At 41.0% G+C, this 17,653-nt stretch overlaps 1 protein-coding gene and 1 pseudogene across 2 annotated transcripts in view; one reads left to right on the top strand and one right to left on the bottom strand.

Annotated features, from left to right (window-relative positions):
- The window catches only part of DNMBP (dynamin binding protein), a 106,085-nt gene that overhangs the window by 58,123 nt on the left and 30,309 nt on the right, over nucleotides 1-17,653 (bottom strand). For both annotated transcript variants that reach the window (XM_012768350.3, XM_012768358.2), the window contains exons 2-4: nucleotides 16,126-16,280; nucleotides 11,487-11,609; nucleotides 2,511-4,520 (exon numbers count right to left, since the gene is read on the bottom strand). In XM_012768350.3, coding sequence (XP_012623804.1) covers nucleotides 2,511-4,520; nucleotides 11,487-11,609; nucleotides 16,126-16,270 — 2,278 coding nt within the window. In that variant the 5' untranslated portion in view covers nucleotides 16,271-16,280. The remainder of the gene's footprint in view (nucleotides 1-2,510; nucleotides 4,521-11,486; nucleotides 11,610-16,125; nucleotides 16,281-17,653) is intronic.
- LOC142875491 (ATP synthase peripheral stalk subunit d, mitochondrial pseudogene) lies at nucleotides 823-1,300 on the top strand (annotated as a pseudogene).

Here is a 17,653-nt window from a genome sequence, read left to right as displayed (position 1 = left end):
AAAGACACACCAGTCCCATCACACAGTACCAGTCCATTAATCCATTTATCCATTTTAAGCACAGAAGACGTAACATTTCTGTGGAACACTATTAATTCTCAAAAGTGCCATTATTGGAAATATTGGAAAATTCCTGCCACCTGGAATTTGGGAGACTTTTGTTCTTCCAAAAGTCTAACATGTATCTAATGCAAGAATAGTTTACAGGTATATCTTGAAACTTGTAGGTAAGGGAAGTGATGGAGAATGCTGGAGTTTGTTGTGGCTCTGGGGATGTAACACCCAGCCAGCCAAACGGCCCTCAGTATTCCTTTCCAGGCGCTCTGAAATCAAGGTATCTGGAATTTCCCCAAGGTCTCCAATACTCATACTAAATGAACACCTTTCTGGGGATATGTTTAAGCATCTACCTTTGTGCTGCAGCTTGAGGGTAAATGTTGCTACTGCCCTTTTCAGCGTAGTGACCAGCGGCCCAGCTGTCCCCTAATCAATCACTCAGAGTTTGCTCTGTCTAGGACCCTCCTGCTGCCACATCTCCAAGTCTGCAGTAGTTCCCTTAGAACTGTGCCCCTGTGCACAACAGCCCTTTCCTGAGCATATTTTGGACAGAGGTTTCCTCTCTTTCTGCAATACCATCTGCTTTCCATCTTTCAGAAAATCACTAAAAATTTTATTATTATATACATAATTATATATTATAATATACAAAATTATCTATATTATATACAAAATTATGTTATTCCAATAATGCTCTTTCTTGCTGGAATTTTTTATTAAACATCTTTCACTGGTGGATAGTTGAGATCAGTAAAGGATCGCAGGATGGCTAGGCGAAAACTTGTTCTAAAAGCCATAGACAGGGTAGCTTTTGGAAAGATCATAGCCTGAAACCAAAAGACATTGCTAATTCCCTGAAATCTTGGAATGAGACCCTCACCCCCAGGTTGGCTACTCTACCTGAGAATCCACCAGCTACTGACTGGGCTTACTACAGGGCCAATGTGGCCAAGGCAGGCTTGGTGGATGACTTTGAGAAGTTGTTTAATGCCCTGAAGGTTCCTGAACCAGAGGATAAATATACTCTCAAGTGGATACTGAAGAAAGAGATGTGAAAACATGTGCTGAGTTGGTGTCTCTTTCAAAGGCCAGGATTGAGGAATATGAGAAACAGCTGGAGAAGATGAGGAACATAATTCCCTTTGATCAGATGACCACCGAGGACTTGAATGAAGCCTTCCTAGAAACCAAGTTAGACATGGAGAAGTAGCCCTAGTGGCCTCACCAGCCAATGAAGAATTGAGTCTGGGAGGAAGTTCTGGCCCTTATATTACACACTCTGGACATTAAAAATAAAAATAATTATGTAGTTAAAAAAATTATTTTTCATTCACTTTTAGAGACCTAAGGTAGGAGAGGCAGCTGTGTGTGCCCAGTCTGCCGTCCTGTTCCAGGCTCTCTATACCACTATCCTTCTGCTCTTATTTCTTATTCGTGTCCTGCTAGTCCTAGATCCCCAGGTTACTCTTTATTATTTACATTCCCGATGACATCTCAGCTCAGAGGTCTCTGGTACTCAGGCTAAAAGTGATGTGCAGTCCCGTTCTCCCTGGGCCCTAGACCACTTGCTGTTTGTTGCCTCTCTCTCTTACTCTTTCTACCATATAAATTATTTCTCTTATGAGTCTGGTGAACGTGAGCGAAGTCTTCTCCAGAGGCTGATCATCCCCAAATTAAGGGACAGAATTTGAATTTCTGAATGTGCAGGTAGGAAGCTAGGAAGCAAAACTGTAGTAGTTAAAAATATAAGCTTAAATCCCAGTTCCCTTGGCAAATTACTTAATCTCTGTAAGCCTCAGTTTCCTCATCTATAAAGTTGCCATATGAATAATCCCTGTACCTTTAAGGCTGGCGATGAAGATTCTTTGTGTAAGCAAAAGGAGCTGGACTAATATGCTAATAAATATTAGCTATTATTATTGTTGATGAAATCTAGTCCCTGGATCACAAAGATACATGACACAGTTTTCTCATGAGTCTTAGCCTGGAAGTCTAGTCCTTAATACAACCTGGTTAAAGAAAGTTATATTTAGGGATGACTAAACCAGATGATGGTAGAGAAAAAAAAAAAAGAGAGAGAAAAAAATTTAAAAAAAAAAAATGTAAAAAAAAAAAAAAAGAAGGAAAGTTTATTTAGGGACCTCCCATCTGCACAACTGTGGATGCTGTCGCAGTACAGGAGGTGTAAATGTCAACAGGGGTATAACGTCTCTGAGGGTTGAGATTCTTTATCTGAGCAGCAAATGAAGTCGGGAAGCTACCATGATCATAGGATATACCAAGACAGAGCAATCTATTAATAACTGTGGTGACAGAATACACAATCAGGGAATAAAAATGTAAATCATTCTTTCTTGATCAAAGATGGTAACATACCCCTAAAACACATGGGTAGGCCGTTACCTGGACTTGAGTATCAAGAAACCAGTATCTATTATCCCCAGATCACTTACCTCTAAGTTCCTGGAGTTCCATATTCAAACTTTCAATGTTACTCTCACAGAACTCGAGATTCTCAAGAGTCTCTGCCCTTAATGATTCATCTTGCTTTTCCTCCAGCAGTAAGTTTAGCTCCTCTTGAGCCCTGTTGTACATGTCCAAGTCCTGCTCCATCTCCTGAATCTTCACCAACACTAGGGGACAGGGGGAAGTTTGGTCCAGATTCTTTCCCGTGTGCGCAGGGCCCTCCTTTTCGAGGGTCTCACAGCCAGGACAGTGACGGATCAGGAGCCTGGGGGACGCAGTGTTCATTCTCCGCTGTGCCGAGGGAGGCAGGGGAGCTGGGCGAGAGGGTCGCACGGCCAAGGGTGGTGCAGGTTTCGGGCTCTGGTCAACCAGCAGGTGGGGAGAAGTGGACGCTGGGGTACAGGGACGGGGTGGCGGTGGCCTTAGGGCCTTTCTCCTCTCGGGCAGCTCCTGCTGGGTGATTGACTTTGAGGAACCTCGGACAATATCCTTCTCAGAGTTAAAGTCCATGATGGAAAAGTGGCGTAAAATTTTATCTGGCTCTGTGCCAGGCCCTGCCAGGCTCTTCTCAAACTCTATCAGTTGTTGTGTCAACTTAGAATCCAGGTCAACACCGCCATCTTCCTGTGAAAGCGTCACTGCCTCCACAGCGAGCCCCTTGCCTTGCGGACCAAGCTTCGTCTCCGATCTCCCTGATGTGGAGTAAAAGCTGGACACGTTTTCTTTGGGTATAAGGTGCTTTTTAGCACACCTTGCTATGCCCTGGAGCTGAGAGCTCAGCTGGCTGGGTTTGGCCACCTTTGAGGCCGAAAGCGAGGAGCCCCTGTGAAGAGGGGGCACCGGCCTCTGAAGAGCGTTCGGCTGGGAATACGCTCTTTCGGGAGGTAGGCTGCTGTAGTCTCTAGTCCTTGCTTCCAGAGGAAGAAAGTCAGAGTACTGTTCTGAGCGTGGGTGGCTCCCTCCAGCTGTAGAGTAATACTGGCTTTTCTGCAGTCTGGGATGAGAAGGTCCCTGAGGTTGGGAGGAAATACCATTGGCCACCTCCAAAGGGTCAGTCGTGAAAGGGTCTTTGGCAAGAGGCATTTCGTGCTCCACGTCTGGGCTTCTTGGGGGCTCTCCTGAGGTGCCTTCATCCTGGTAAGAGTTTATGTTTGCTTCATACTCAGAAGTCAGATGACCTAGGGGAGAGGTGGATGTTTCAGAAATAACATAGTTGGACTTCTCTGTCTCATACTTGCAAGATTCATGTCTTTGTTCCTCTACTACTAAGGAGTCTTCCAAACAATCCAGAGAAGTATCAGGGACCTTGGCAAGGTTGCCTTCCTGAGGCAGGACCATGTTTTCCTCCACCCGTGCATCAGGACATAACTTCACAAACCGGTAAGGAAATATGCCTGTCCTGCCCTTCAGCAAGCCTTCCAGCCAGCCATCTTCCAAGGTTGCCAGAATTCGGATTTTATCTCCAACGTCAAAATCCAGCTCGTTCGGCTCCAGGGCTTGGAATCTGTAGAGGGCGATCCCATAGGTTCCCGGCTGCCCATCATCCTCATCTGGCCCTCTTTCTTCTTCTTCTTCTATGGGGGTATCCACTTCACCGTTAACAAAGCCATCATCTTGATTTCCAGAACCTACCAACTCATCCACAGTCCGCAGGGGCCCCAAAAGCTCTACAAAACCTTCCGGAAAAATGCCTCTTCGGCCGTCTAACTCCCCTTCAAACCAGCCTGGTTCAGGAACTCCAATAATGGTAATCACATCCCCTTCCCTGAAGTCCAACTCCTCATCCAGCTGGGCAGAAAGCCCCATCAGGGCCCGGGCTTGTCCCATGGAATATTCAGGAATCTCAAGCAGGGCACTCTGGGAGTGCCATCGCTGGCTTTGTGAGGAGAGGCAGAGCTCGCGGACACACGACGATGGGAAGAAGCCCCGTGCACCCCAGCAGCTTCGGCCCTGCAGCCAGCCTGCAGTGGGAGTGCCATCGAGAATCACAAGGTCACCTGCAGAAAGAGAAACAGAGAACAACCTCAGTCATCACCCCAGCAGGATGTTATTATAACTAATAGTGCAACTCATCATTTTAAACAACTACCAAATTCAAGGAAATATACACCTACGGTTTAAAGAGCATGAATGCTTGTGACAATTTAAATTAATGGAACATTTCCTATAAACCTGTGGTTCTCAAAGAGTGACCCATGAGGAACCCAAGGGGTAGGTCCCCGAAATCCTTTCAGAGGATCTGTGAGCTCAAAACCATTTTCACAATAAGACTTTATCTACATTTTTCACTGTGTTGACATCTGCAATGATTGTGCAAATGCAATGGTGGGTAAAAATGCTGTATAAACCAAGGCAGTGGCACCAAATTACAGGAATTGTCACTGTATAGTCACTGTATTCTTTACCACCCTGCACTCATGGTTTTTAAAAAAGACAGGATCAGTTAAAAACATCTTTGATAAACCAATACAAATAATTCATTGTGACAATATGGGAATTACACATAAAACACTTTTACTGGCTGTCTCAAGGAGAAGTGCTTGAGCTGAGTTACAAGCTTGACCAACTGCTTGTTTTCAGAGAACACCATTTTATGTGAAAGAATGACTGACAGACAACTATGGTTATTCAGGCTTAACTATCTGGCAGACGTTTCCTAAAAATGAAAGAAGTGGTCTGTAACATCAAGGAAAACAAGTGACAATACTTGCTGCCAATGATAAAATTCCAACCTCCAAGCAAAAATTAGAATTTTGGAAAACTTGTACCTCCTACTGTGAGTGTGACAGCTTTCCCATACTTAAAGGTGTTTCTGATGTATCACTATAAATATTGACAGACATAATCTTTGATATTGTATAATGAAATGGTCAACATTTGGAAAAACTGAATAACTCACTGAATGAATATTTTCCAATGTATGACATTATAAAATCATTCAGGGCTAAAAGATTCATTCTAAAATCAAGATAAATTAATGGATTTTAGTATAATAGTAGAAAAAGTTCACTGATATAGTGACATAGATCCCACATTGCAATTATCCCTTAAGAAACTACCATTTGTTGCATTTTGGTACAGTATCAAAGATGAATATTCATAATTATCTGACAAAACTTATTAAAATAACCCCTTTTGCCTCCCATTACATATGTGTATGAGACTGGATTTTCTTTATATACTTCAACCAAAACATATTGCAACATACAGAATATAGATGCAAATATGAGAATCCAGTTTTCTTCTATTAAGTCAAACATTAAAAAGATTTATAATCAGGTGCAGTGGCACATGCCTGTAGTCCCAGCTACTTGGGAAACTGAGACGGAGGATCACTTGAGCCCAGTTCAAGTCCAACCTGGGCAACATTAGCAGATACCTTGTTTCTAAAAAAACAATAAACTGTTTTAAAAAAATGTAAAAAGATTTACAAAAATGTAAACCAATATCACTCCTCAGTAAATTTTTGTTTGGAAACCTACAGTTATTTTTCATAAAAATATGTTATTTAAATTAATATGTAATGGGTTTTTTAATGAATTGGTAAGTTTCCAGTTCTAATAACTAATATGATAAATATCATTACATATAGGCCAAATAAGCAAAAGCTCTTTGGGGGGCTCTCAATAACTTTTAAGAGTGTGTAGGGATCCTAAAACTTAAAAGTTTTCTAGTCAATGGTGTCCAGCTTAAAAAAAAATTTTAAAAATAAAAACACAAAAACCAAAAGTTTGAAAAACGCTGCTATTAACAATGTTACTGTAACCCACACCACTGGATCAGTTTATAAGTGACAAAAGAATAATATATAGCCCTTTGGAAAGGGTTCATCATTAATTTAATTTCTCACACTAAATTTTATTATCAAATATGTAACAGTTAAAGAAGTTTTCAGGAATGGGTTCTTTGTTTCAGGTAAAGGTCATGAGCAGTCAGCTCTTCATTCATTTTCTCCGTAGTTCTTGAGCTGTCCCTATCCTGAAAATACATTATGAGATCTTAAAAGAAGGTTCCAGTAATCAGCGCTTTTGTTTTTGAAAATAACCACTCTTCAGGCTATCTTCACAAAATATAGGCTCAACGGTTAACATCTGTCTTATTGAAAAACTTGAGGTAAAGAAAGGATAACAGCACAGTATCTGTCTCTGGAAAAACTATAAAATTCTAGTCATATGATTTACCTCAGTTTTTTAAAAAAATGACTCTATAATTTCGTAATCAATTGTTTTATAACAAACTCTTAATTATCTGATTATAAACCATTCATTTGTGGATTATCAATTTTAATCTTATAGTTATGATTAAAGTTAATCTTAACCATAATCTTATAGTTGAAACCTTCCTCTCACCGGCACCTAATTCGACTTTCCTTCTGTGAGCAGAGGTGCTCAAGAAACGCAACTGGCCCAGGTAAAATAAAACTGGTGTAGCAAAGCATCTAGCAAAACTATATAGGTCATTTTAAAGTCAAGCAGGTTGGAAAACGAGGTTATCTTTTAGGCTCTTGATTTTCATACGCTCTTGATTTTTTTAAACAAGAAAAGAAATTATCACTTGTACCACTAATTCTGACATTTGTATTTCTGTATACTACACAGCACTTAACATAAGGTTTTAGACTCAGTGGGAGATGCCCAATGTATTTTCATGGATTTAATATTATTTTGCTTAGATGTTCCCAAGAAATAGGGTCCTATATTTCTATGTTCCTTTAAATTATGATCCCATATCCAGTGGTCAGAGCTTGGGGTCCTGAGAATTACAAGCGATTTTTCCCCCAGTGGCCCTAAGGCCATCCACTGGGGCCACGGAGGGAACTCACTGGTGACCGACAGCTGTTCAGACACAATGGGCCTCTTGGTGAACAGGAAGAATAAAAGCGTGCCATAACTCCCACTCTTCTGGCTTTGAAATGAACTGGCTTTCTTAAAGCTGTAGAATTATAATATTCTCGTAGTTTTGCTAGATCTCCATGAACCCATCTAATAGGGCTTGTTCTCCTGTCCATTTTCAGCAGGGTAACTTTTGATAATGTTTATTACCTAGCAGACCGTCATTCTGTTGGTTATTTCTCCATAATAAAGGTGAAGTTTCAAACAAATCACAACTTACACCCTGGAAAGCACTTTAGAGATCATTTAGTTCAAGGACCTTTTTTATAGCCCTGTTATTGAGTTTGTCTGCAAGAGTCTCATTTTCATCAGAAAGAGTCACGCAAGGGATTCCCCTGGGGTCCTAGGTGCTTCCTTAGGCATGAAGGCTGCCTGGTGGTCATTTCCAGACTTCTGAAATGTTAACATGAGCAGCTCCTGCAATAGCATGCCCAGATTTTGAGAACAGAAAAATAGGATGTGTGGTGTGACCCTTAGGGTCAGCCTGAGCCTTTGGTTTACGCACAATTAATCCAGTCACACTGCTTGTTTCCTCTGGTTGGATTTTTTATTTGAACAGGAAATGTATGAGTCACAAAATGATAAGAACAAATGCACGTCTTCTTAGAATGCAACATAAGCAGTCTGACTGCAGTAGTAGGACCCTCCCCGACTCCTCCCATGGCTCTCTCTGAATGCTCAGGGAGCTAGGGACATCAGGCAGACTGACCACAGAAGTATCTTATTTAGATTTCCAATCAAGCCATGTCAGAACTTTAATCCTGATGTCGCGAACTCATGGCATCCTAAATTTATAATACATATGCTTTGACTGATAAATATCATTTATTGTTTTTTTTTTTTATTGGCATTTTTGTTTTGGGGGAGGAGATGGCCTAGAACCATGAGATTATAGGCAAGGGCTAAGCATTCTTATCCCTTGTGAGGCAATTATTAGTGATATTCTATCACTCCCGATAATACTTACTAATTTTTTTTCTCTCCTCTTTCTCTGGTTTCTTTGTCTTTTCCTTGATATGCTCTCTTGTTTCCGTTTTGTTTCTGTTTTTGCTTTTTTTTTTTTTAACTTTTACTTTTTTTCTCTTTCTCTTTTCCCCCTCTCTTTACTACTGGCCACCTGTGTTGACCCTTCCTCTAAGAAACAGTCTTGTTTTTCAGTGTAACTGTAACTCAAAATACAAGGCACAGTCCAAACCGACCGGATGGCTTATGGAAGAGGAGGAAGAGTGACACCTGCTGGAGGAACCACTGGTGGTTCTGATTCCAGACAGACTCTCCCGGGAAGAATGGACATCCCCACGAACCTTCACGGAACTATCTGTGCAACCCAGGAACTCAGGTTAAGGCTAATGAGAATGGCTACTATTTATCCAGTGCTTACCTATTGCCAGATGCTTTATATGTATAACCTCATTTAATCCCCACAATTACCCTGAGGTGAGTATTATCATCTTCATTTTATAGACAAGAAAACTGAGGCTTAAGTAACTAGCCCAAGTTTATAGCTATTAAGGACCCTCAGAATTCTTACCTCCTAAGCTATATTGCCTGCTCTAAATACATACATACATAAATTATATATATATTCATATATATAATTTTCTTTCATTAATCCTAATGATACTTCTTAATAGTAAATAAATAACAATTAACTAAAAAGGCACATGGTAGAACACAATGGTACTCTCACATATTCTTCTAAGTCCCCTCCTGACACACTCCATCGCCAATGTTTTGTTTACACAGAAGAGGAGAAGCTACACTACACTGAAGGTTACTAAGGAGAGATAAAGCTACAACAGCGATCAGGATTAACAGTACCAGAGCACAGAGCAAAAGGAATGTATACTACTCATGAACTGAAACACTGAGCTAATGGCAAAAACAGTTTTCAGTCTAGGGAGTAGAAGGGTCATCCCATTAGATCTGAAAATCGGGAAACCTAGACTCAAGTCTGATAAACTATATGTGGTATGAAACAATACATGCATTTTTCAGTCATTGTGTTTCCAACTAGCAAAATTAATACCTGTTGACATGACCTGTCATGTATAGAAAACAAGAGGAATTAAAATTGCTCTGTCTTAAGCTAAGTTTCCCAGAAAAATACAAATGGCATAGGTCCACCTAACTCCCCCAACCTCAAAGGCTGGCGTTTTCCAATAGGGAGACATACGAGCTGAAACAGACGTGAAAGGCATAGAAGGAAAGCTGTCTGGCCCATGATTATTGGCAATAGAGTATCACAGAGGAGAGAACAAGATAGAACCACTGATAATTAGTACATCTCTTTCTCTTCCCTCCTTCCCTACCTGCCCCCCCCTGCTCCGCATCCTCCTCCTTTGGAGTTCACTTACAACTTTAAGCTTATTAGGCTTAATTGGTTAAAAGGTAGTCAAGATAAGATCTACAGAGTCCAGGGCCTGATCTGACCTTGAATTAATCTTAGTACAGGTAACTCACAGGTCTTCCTGAGAACCTTTCAGATGGCCATGCTATCTGATTAAAATCCAAGCTACCCACTCCCTCTGCACAGCTCTGGCGGGAGCCTCTGTGTTCTTGCCCTCTCTCTGTTCTATCTGAGGCTTCTCTGATGTGGACTACAGACCTCCACTGGGAGAGCTATGAGTAAGGGCAGATCAGGTCCTTGCTATAATCTCTTGATCTATTTCTTCCCAACGTTCATTAAGCAAGGAAGTATACAGAACAGAGGCAGAGAATGAGTATAAAGTAAAGCACAAGAAACTCTCAAAATAGATCTTGAGGATTAAGGCCAAAATCCAATATTCCTTTCTTCTCGCTAAGTGTTAGAGAAGTTTGTTAGGTTTTTCTGATTATGTGTGAGTGTGTGGGGGGCGGAAGGGGGGATAAGAAATTAAGCCCACCCCTTTTGCGCCATACTCAAAAGAGCAAGTAACAATATTAGTAACAAACCTACCATTTTGGTGACTGAGTCATCACAAAATTGGATTGATCACAACCCTCAGTCTACAGAACACTACTGGTTTCTCTGTTTACACAGAAATGTATAGACTTAATCAAGTACACTTTTTGAAATGTATATATAGTTCATGTATCTTTCTGAATGCAAGAAGTGAGAAATACTTGGAATACCACCGAGAGATGACTATGACTGTTTTAACACATTAACTGACATGTGAGTTGTGTTTAACTCATGCTAGTTTTGAGCCTGCGGCCTCGTGAAGCATATGAAGACTCAATTCTCTGAAACAAACTGAATAAGTAAGTTGAGAGTCACATACAACTCAACTGGCATGCAGCGAAAAAAACTGATTCTGGCACTGCATGAGTTGCATAGAAACTGAGAAACTCACGTGCAGAAAACAATAAAATATAACAAATTTTTCATTAAATTAGAATCATTTTGTTTTCAAAGTTTTTACTTTATTTTTGTAATAAAACACTGTGGCCCCAGGAAAAAAATTTTTTTCTAGTGTGGCAATCAATGTGTTAAATCACTTTCTTTTAAACTGGCTCTGAGGAGCACTTTTATAACATTATCTAATGGTGGAAGGTAATATGGGGCTGGTTTGCATCTGTCTCTTAATTTCTATATCGAAATCTTGCTTTACCATATGCATTAATAAATAGTAATATTGTTAGCAAAGTAGCAAAGCCATACTAATTTTTATGGGGAAAAAGATAAATACGTAGTCTGAAGTGTAGCACGGAGGCAGAGGGAAGATCATGCTGGACTTAGAGTGTAAGTTCACATTCTGAGGCCACAACTTCTCACCTGCAGCTAGCAGTCTTTGAGTCCCACTCTCATTATTTATAAAACACAGTTACTAATGCCCATTTTGCAACCTCCCAGCTCTGTGTTGAGGATCAAATGAGAATGCACTTGTGAGAGAATACTGTGAAAACTGTAAAATGTGACTAAAATATAAGGCATTATTATTGTCCATACTATTTTAGTACTGCTGAGGACTCTCTAGAGGTTAGCCACTTATAAAAATTAAAAAATTTTTATAGTTGATCTAGTTGTCAAAATGGGCAGACTCCACCAATCTAATTCTCCAACAGGTTACTCTTTGATGAGCAGCTTACCTCGATGGAGGGGAAGACTGTTCAACTCCTGAGATGTAAACTCACAGATGCAGACAAACAGTCTCTCTCCCTCTTTTAGACTGGGAATGGTCACAATTTCCACAAAACTGCTGGGGAACTGTCCTGAAAATAGAAGAAAACATACTGAATATTGAAATTCAATATTGAATACTGAATTTCCTTTTAATATTGAAATTTCTTTTTCTCTCTGTGTACAAGAACATTTTTTTTCTGAGTCCATTTATAGACCCTGATTTGAAAAATCACTGAATACTCATAATTGGAGATCTACTGTAGAAAAAGGACAGCACACAATATTAGATGGATGCAGAACACAGAGAACACAATGCAATTCCATGAGCATTTACTGGGAACAGTGGTATATGCAAATCATACCGCAGAGGTCTAATCTAGACATAAGGTCTAATTCACACATAAATAATAATAAATAATAATTAAACCCTGAAAATCCCTGAAATCCAGTGTCACAATATAGGTACAAATTCCAATGGAAGTTCAGAGAGGGTAGAGAATGGGTCAGGAAGAACATGAAAAATTTTAAGAAAAAGATAGCATTTGAGTCTGAAGATGGGTAGGGTTTTAATAGGTGGTGGCAGAAAGACAGGGAAAGAATAAGAAAGTTTGATGGATTCTACATTCTAAACATGTCCTGTGTGTCCTCTATCTCCAGACCCACCCCCTTGGTACGAAATGTCACCATCTCTCACCTGGATTACTCCCACAACCTCCCGACTGCCCTCCCTGCCTCCAGTTCTGCCCCTTCCTATCCCTCCTCAATCTATAGCAGTGAGTTTTCCAAAGTTCAAATCTGACTGTGCTCACAGCACTTCTCATAGCTTCCCATTTCCTTCAGTCCTTACCATGGCGTATACTACCTTACCATACTACCGTGGCAACTGCCCTCCACCATCCAGCTTCTGCTCCTCTCTCCTGTCCACCCTCCCCCAATTCAGCCACTCAGACCCTGTCCTGAACTTCCCTCTGTCCCTCCGTGTTCTCTCTCTCACTCCAGGGACTTTCAACAAACCCTACCCTCTGCCTATCCTCTTTGCCCTGCTAACTCCTACTCATCATTTTTGTCTCAGCTGAGATATCATTTCTGTGGGGAAATAATCTATTCATCTGCCGAATGTGAGTTAAATGTCAAGAGAGTCCACTCTAAGGACAGTTTAACATACTCTGACACAGACTTACATAAATACAAGGAGTCTTCTAAAAGTCCATGTAAAATGGGTATTATGCAAAAATTATGTACAGATTTCAATTTTTTTGGCACCAAAATAAACTCAATACTAACTTGTTATAACATGTTTAAACAGGATCTAGTGTGTGGCACTAAAAAGGATAAGATATCAGTTTGAAAAGAACCCCCGTCAGAGCAACATGATTTCTGCTAAAACTGAAGCCAGAACAAACATCAAATTTATGGTGAAGCTTGGGTGGAAGAATGGTCAAACCACTGATGCTTTACAAAAAGTTCATGAGGACAATGCCCCAAAGAAATCAGCATTTACAAATGGATAACTCATCTTAAGAAGGGACAAGAGGACGCTGAAGATGAAGCCCAAAGCAGCAAACTATCCACATCAATTTTCAAGGAAAAAAATCAACCTTGTTTGTGCTCTAATTGAAGAGGACCAATGATTAACAACAGCCAAACTTAGACATCTCAATTGGCTCAGCTTATACAGTTCTGACTAAAAACTGAAGTTAAGCAAACTTTCCACTTGATAGGTGCCAAAACCATTACGCCCAGCTCAGCTGCAGACCAGAGCAGAGCTTTCAATGGAAGTTTTACACAAGCAAGATCAAGATCCTGAAGGGTTTCTTCAATGAATTGTAAAAGGAGACAAAACATGGCTTTACCAGTAGGATTCTGAAGACAAAGCACAATCAAAACAGTGGCTACCAAGAGGTGGAAGTGGTCCCGTCAAAGCAAAAGTGAACCAGTAAAGAGCAAAGGTCATGGCAGCAGTTTTTGAGATGCTCAAGGCATTTTGCTTGTTGACTTTCTGGAGGGCCAAAGAATGACAGCATCTGCTCATAATAATGAGTGTTTTGAGAAAATCAGCCAAAGCTTTAGCAGAAAAACACCCGGTAAAGCTTCACCAGAGAGCCCTTCTCCACCAAGACAATTCTCCTGCTCATTCCTCTTATCAGACAAGGGTGATTTTGTGAAAGGTTCAATGGAAAATCATCAGGTCCACCTTACAGTCCTGATTTGGCTCCTTCTGACTTCTTTTTATTTCCTAATCTTAAGAAATCTTTAAAGTGCACCCATTTTTCTTCAGTTAATAATCTAAAGAAGACTGCATTGACATAGTTATTTAATAAATTTCCAGGACCCTCAGTTCTTTTTTTTTTTTTTTTTTTTTTTTTTGAGACAGAGTCTCGCTTTCTTGCCCAGGCTAGAGTGAGTGCTGTGGCGTCAGCCTCGCTCACAGCAACCTCAGACTCCTGGGCTCAAGCAATCCTCCTGCCTCAGCCTCCTGAGTAGCTGGGACTACAGGCACGAGCCACCATGCCCGGCTGATTTTATATTATATATATTAGTTGGCCAATTAATTTCTTTCTATTTTTATGGTAGAGACGGGGTCTCGCTCAGGCTGGTTTTGAACTCCTGACCTTGAGCAATCCGCCCGCCTCGGCCTCCCAGAGTGCTAGGATTACAGGCGTGAGCCACCGCGCCCGGCCGGACCCTCAGTTCTTTAGGGTTGGATTAAATGTCTGCTACCATCACTTACAAAAGTGTCTTAAACTTCATGGAGCTTATGTTGAGAAATAAACTTATATTTTCTATTTTTACCTTTTAATTCCATTTTTCCATGAAGTTTTTTTTTTTTTTTTTTTTTTTTTTTTGAGACAGAGTCTCACTTTGTTGCCCAGGCTAGAGTGAGTGCCGTGGCGTCAGCCTGGCTCACAGCAACCTCAATCTCCGGGGCTCAGCGATCCTACTGCCTCAGCCTCCCGAGTAGCTGGGACTACAGGCATGTGCCACCATGCCTGGCTAATTTTTTGCATATATATTTTTAGTTGGTCAATTAATTTATTTCTATTTTTGGTAGAGACGGGGTCTCGCTCAGGCTGGTTTCGAACTCCTAACCTTGAGCAATCCGCCCGCCTCAGCCTCCCAAAGTGCTAGGATTACAGGCGTGAGCCACCACACCTGGCCCCATGAAGTTTTTAAAGTCCCCTCATACATGCAAGTTAAGGATTGGATGAACATAGGTGTGTGTCATGCAGGGAAAGCTTCCACCCTTCCTTAGGCTAATTAATGAAAAAGAAATTGATGTTAACATACATTTTAAAGAATAGAAAAAGCTAACCAGGTGCATGGAATATGGAAATTCTTTTTTTTTTTTTTTAAATAAATTTGGGCCAACCATGGATCTAAGAAGCAGTGAACAAGACGAATCGTGCTCCCTTGAAAAGAATGAGAGAAACATTGCTTCTTGGCCTTTTGGCTAAGATCAAGTGAAAAATGAAAGAAAGGGTGGAAAATGGTAAAAGAAGACAGCTACAGAAAACAAGGTGGAGAGAGCCTTACGTTCCATTATCTGAGGTAAAGTTGGTTGTGAAAAGCAATGGTAGGCCAGGTGCAGTGGCTCACGCCTGTAATCCTAGCACTCTGGGAGGCCGAGGCGGGTGGATTGCTCAAGGTCAGGAGTTCAAAACCAGCCTGAGCAAGAGCGAGACCCCGTCTCTACTATAAATAGAAAGAAATTAATTGGCCAAATATACATAGAAAAAATTAGCCGAGCATGGTGGCGCATGCCTGTAGTCCCAGCTACTCGGGAGGCTGAGGCAGGAGGATCCCTTAAGCCCAGGAGTTTGAGGTTGCTGTGAGCTAGGCTGACACCACGGCACTCACTCTAGCCTGGGCAACAAAGTGAGACTCTTGTCTCAAAAAAAGAAAAGAAAAGAAAAGCAATGGTAAATAATAGGGTTCTAGGCCAGGCACGGTGGATCACGCCTATAATCCTTGCTCTCTGGGAAGCCAAGGTGAGTGGATCGCTCAAGGTCAGGAGTCCGAAACCAGCCTGAGCAAGAGTCAGACCCTGTCTCTACTAAAAATAGAAAGAAATTAATTGGCCAACTAAAAATATATAGAAAAAATTAGCTGGGCATGGTGGCGTGTGCCTGTAGTCCCAGCTACTCGGGAGGCTGAGGCAGAAGGATCGCTTGAGCCCAGGAGTTTGAGGTTGCTGTGAGCTAGGCTGATGCCACGGCACTCTAGCCAGGGCAACAGAGTGAGACTGTGTCTCAAAAAAAAATGGGGTTCTATAGAAGGTACTAATGCATATTTTGAGAAGAGAAATAATAACACTGAACAAAAGAATAAAGACTTAGGAAGGGAGAAGGAAGGAAAGGAAAGAATTGGATAGGAAAATGCCGTGGCAGCTGGTGTCGGACCATTCAGCCTCTTGAAGGAATCACTAAGGAGTGATGGAAAGACAGAAATGTCCCCCTCCCAGGTGGAGACCACAGTAGGAAACAGAAGGCAAACACAAAAGCCCAAGTTTATAAACTTGGGCTTCCCATTTAGTCTTTAATTTTAATACGGTCAGAAGGCAAGGACTAGGGTGCATTGTGTACATGAGGAATGGGGGTCTCTTACCTGTAACATCCTCCTTCTTTCCTAGAAGCCAAAACTCATCCACAACTGCCAACACCTCAACAATATCTCCCACAAAAAGTGGCAGCTCTTCTGATACACTAGGGCAGAAGTCAAAAATGGCTCGAACAACCGAGCCAGCCTCCATGTTTTATAACCTGGAGAGAAAGACCAAAAAGAAACAGAAAGCGTCAATATTAAGACATTGTAATATAGATCTGTTTCGTGAGAATGATAAAGCTTAAGATAGAAAGAGACACTTATAATGAAGTCAAAGCTAAGCAAATAAGTTTATACTTTATATATTTTTTTAAAAACCAAAGTACTTTTTCATTTATTTCTCTAAAAATATTAATTTCTTCATATATTTTTCATTTGAATCCCAAAGGAATTCTAGAATTTAAAAAAACATAACCTGTACCTCTGAGTGACATAATAGATTCAAGTCAGCAAATGTAGGCTTTTCAGAATGCCGGGAGAGGGCAGTAAGGAAATTAACATTCTTAAAGCACCAGACAACATGATACTTTTAAAATATAGTATCTAAAAAGTAGGGATTTTAGATATGACATTTCATTTATTTCCCATAACCATCTTAAAGATTAAGATACTATAAGGCTCAGCAAGGTCAGAAAACATAATTTATCCAAGAGCACAGCGCTCAGGGCCATGACAAAACAGGGGTCCTCAAACTTTTTAAACAGGGGGCCAGTTCACTGTCTCTCAGACCGTTGGAGAGTGCGCACTGTGGGCCTGGGACGAGTTGGCTGTAAGCAGGACAGGCAGCAGTGGCAAAAACACCCGGAGGGCCGGATAAATGTGCTAGGCGGCCCACATGTGGCCTGTGGGCCATAGTTTGAGGATTCCTGACATAAACTGAGGGACTAAGGGCATTTCTGGCTCCTACCTACTGGGACTGTGTCTGCAGAAAAATATAACAAGGCCTAAAGAACTGCAGCAAAGCCACGCCTCAAAGGCTGAGATTTAAAACATAATGAAAAGTAAAACTTCATAAAAAAAAAAAGGAAGTGCTATGTAGATGGTGCCTCCAGGCACGATTTAGTACACTATCCCAGATCCAGTGTGATTTTAGTTCACAGAAGTCTATGGTCCAAACTGGGAGCATGTCCTTGCACTGTCACAGTGTCTGTGCTGTAATAACATACTGTGCCTATTACCTTGACACGTGTGGCTGCGGAACCCATGTATGGGCTGCAGCAGTGGAAAGAGAGGACATAAGTAGAAGACATAGTCCACCCCTAGACAGTCAGCCACGATTAGTCCTACATTTCTCCCCAGGTCTTTTACAAGGAACAGCTAAAGATCTCCGGAGTGTCCATGTCTATTTCTCTTGATTCACCTTAAGAACTCACTTGGTGTTAGTAGAGATAAGGATTCTAACTTTCATTTCACATTCAACTATAATCACATCAAAAAGCATTAAGTGCCTAATTACAAAAAAAGATGGTTGTAGCTCTGTTAATTTATAACCTAAGAAAACACTGATGTGGTCAGACATATTAGGCATAGG

Source organism: Microcebus murinus, chromosome 14, assembly GCF_040939455.1.
Source record: "Microcebus murinus isolate Inina chromosome 14, M.murinus_Inina_mat1.0, whole genome shotgun sequence".
NCBI classification, from domain to species: domain Eukaryota; kingdom Metazoa; phylum Chordata; class Mammalia; order Primates; family Cheirogaleidae; genus Microcebus; species Microcebus murinus.
The sequence above is the reverse complement of the archived record's forward strand: the minus strand, read 5'-3'. Positions and strand labels throughout refer to the sequence as shown.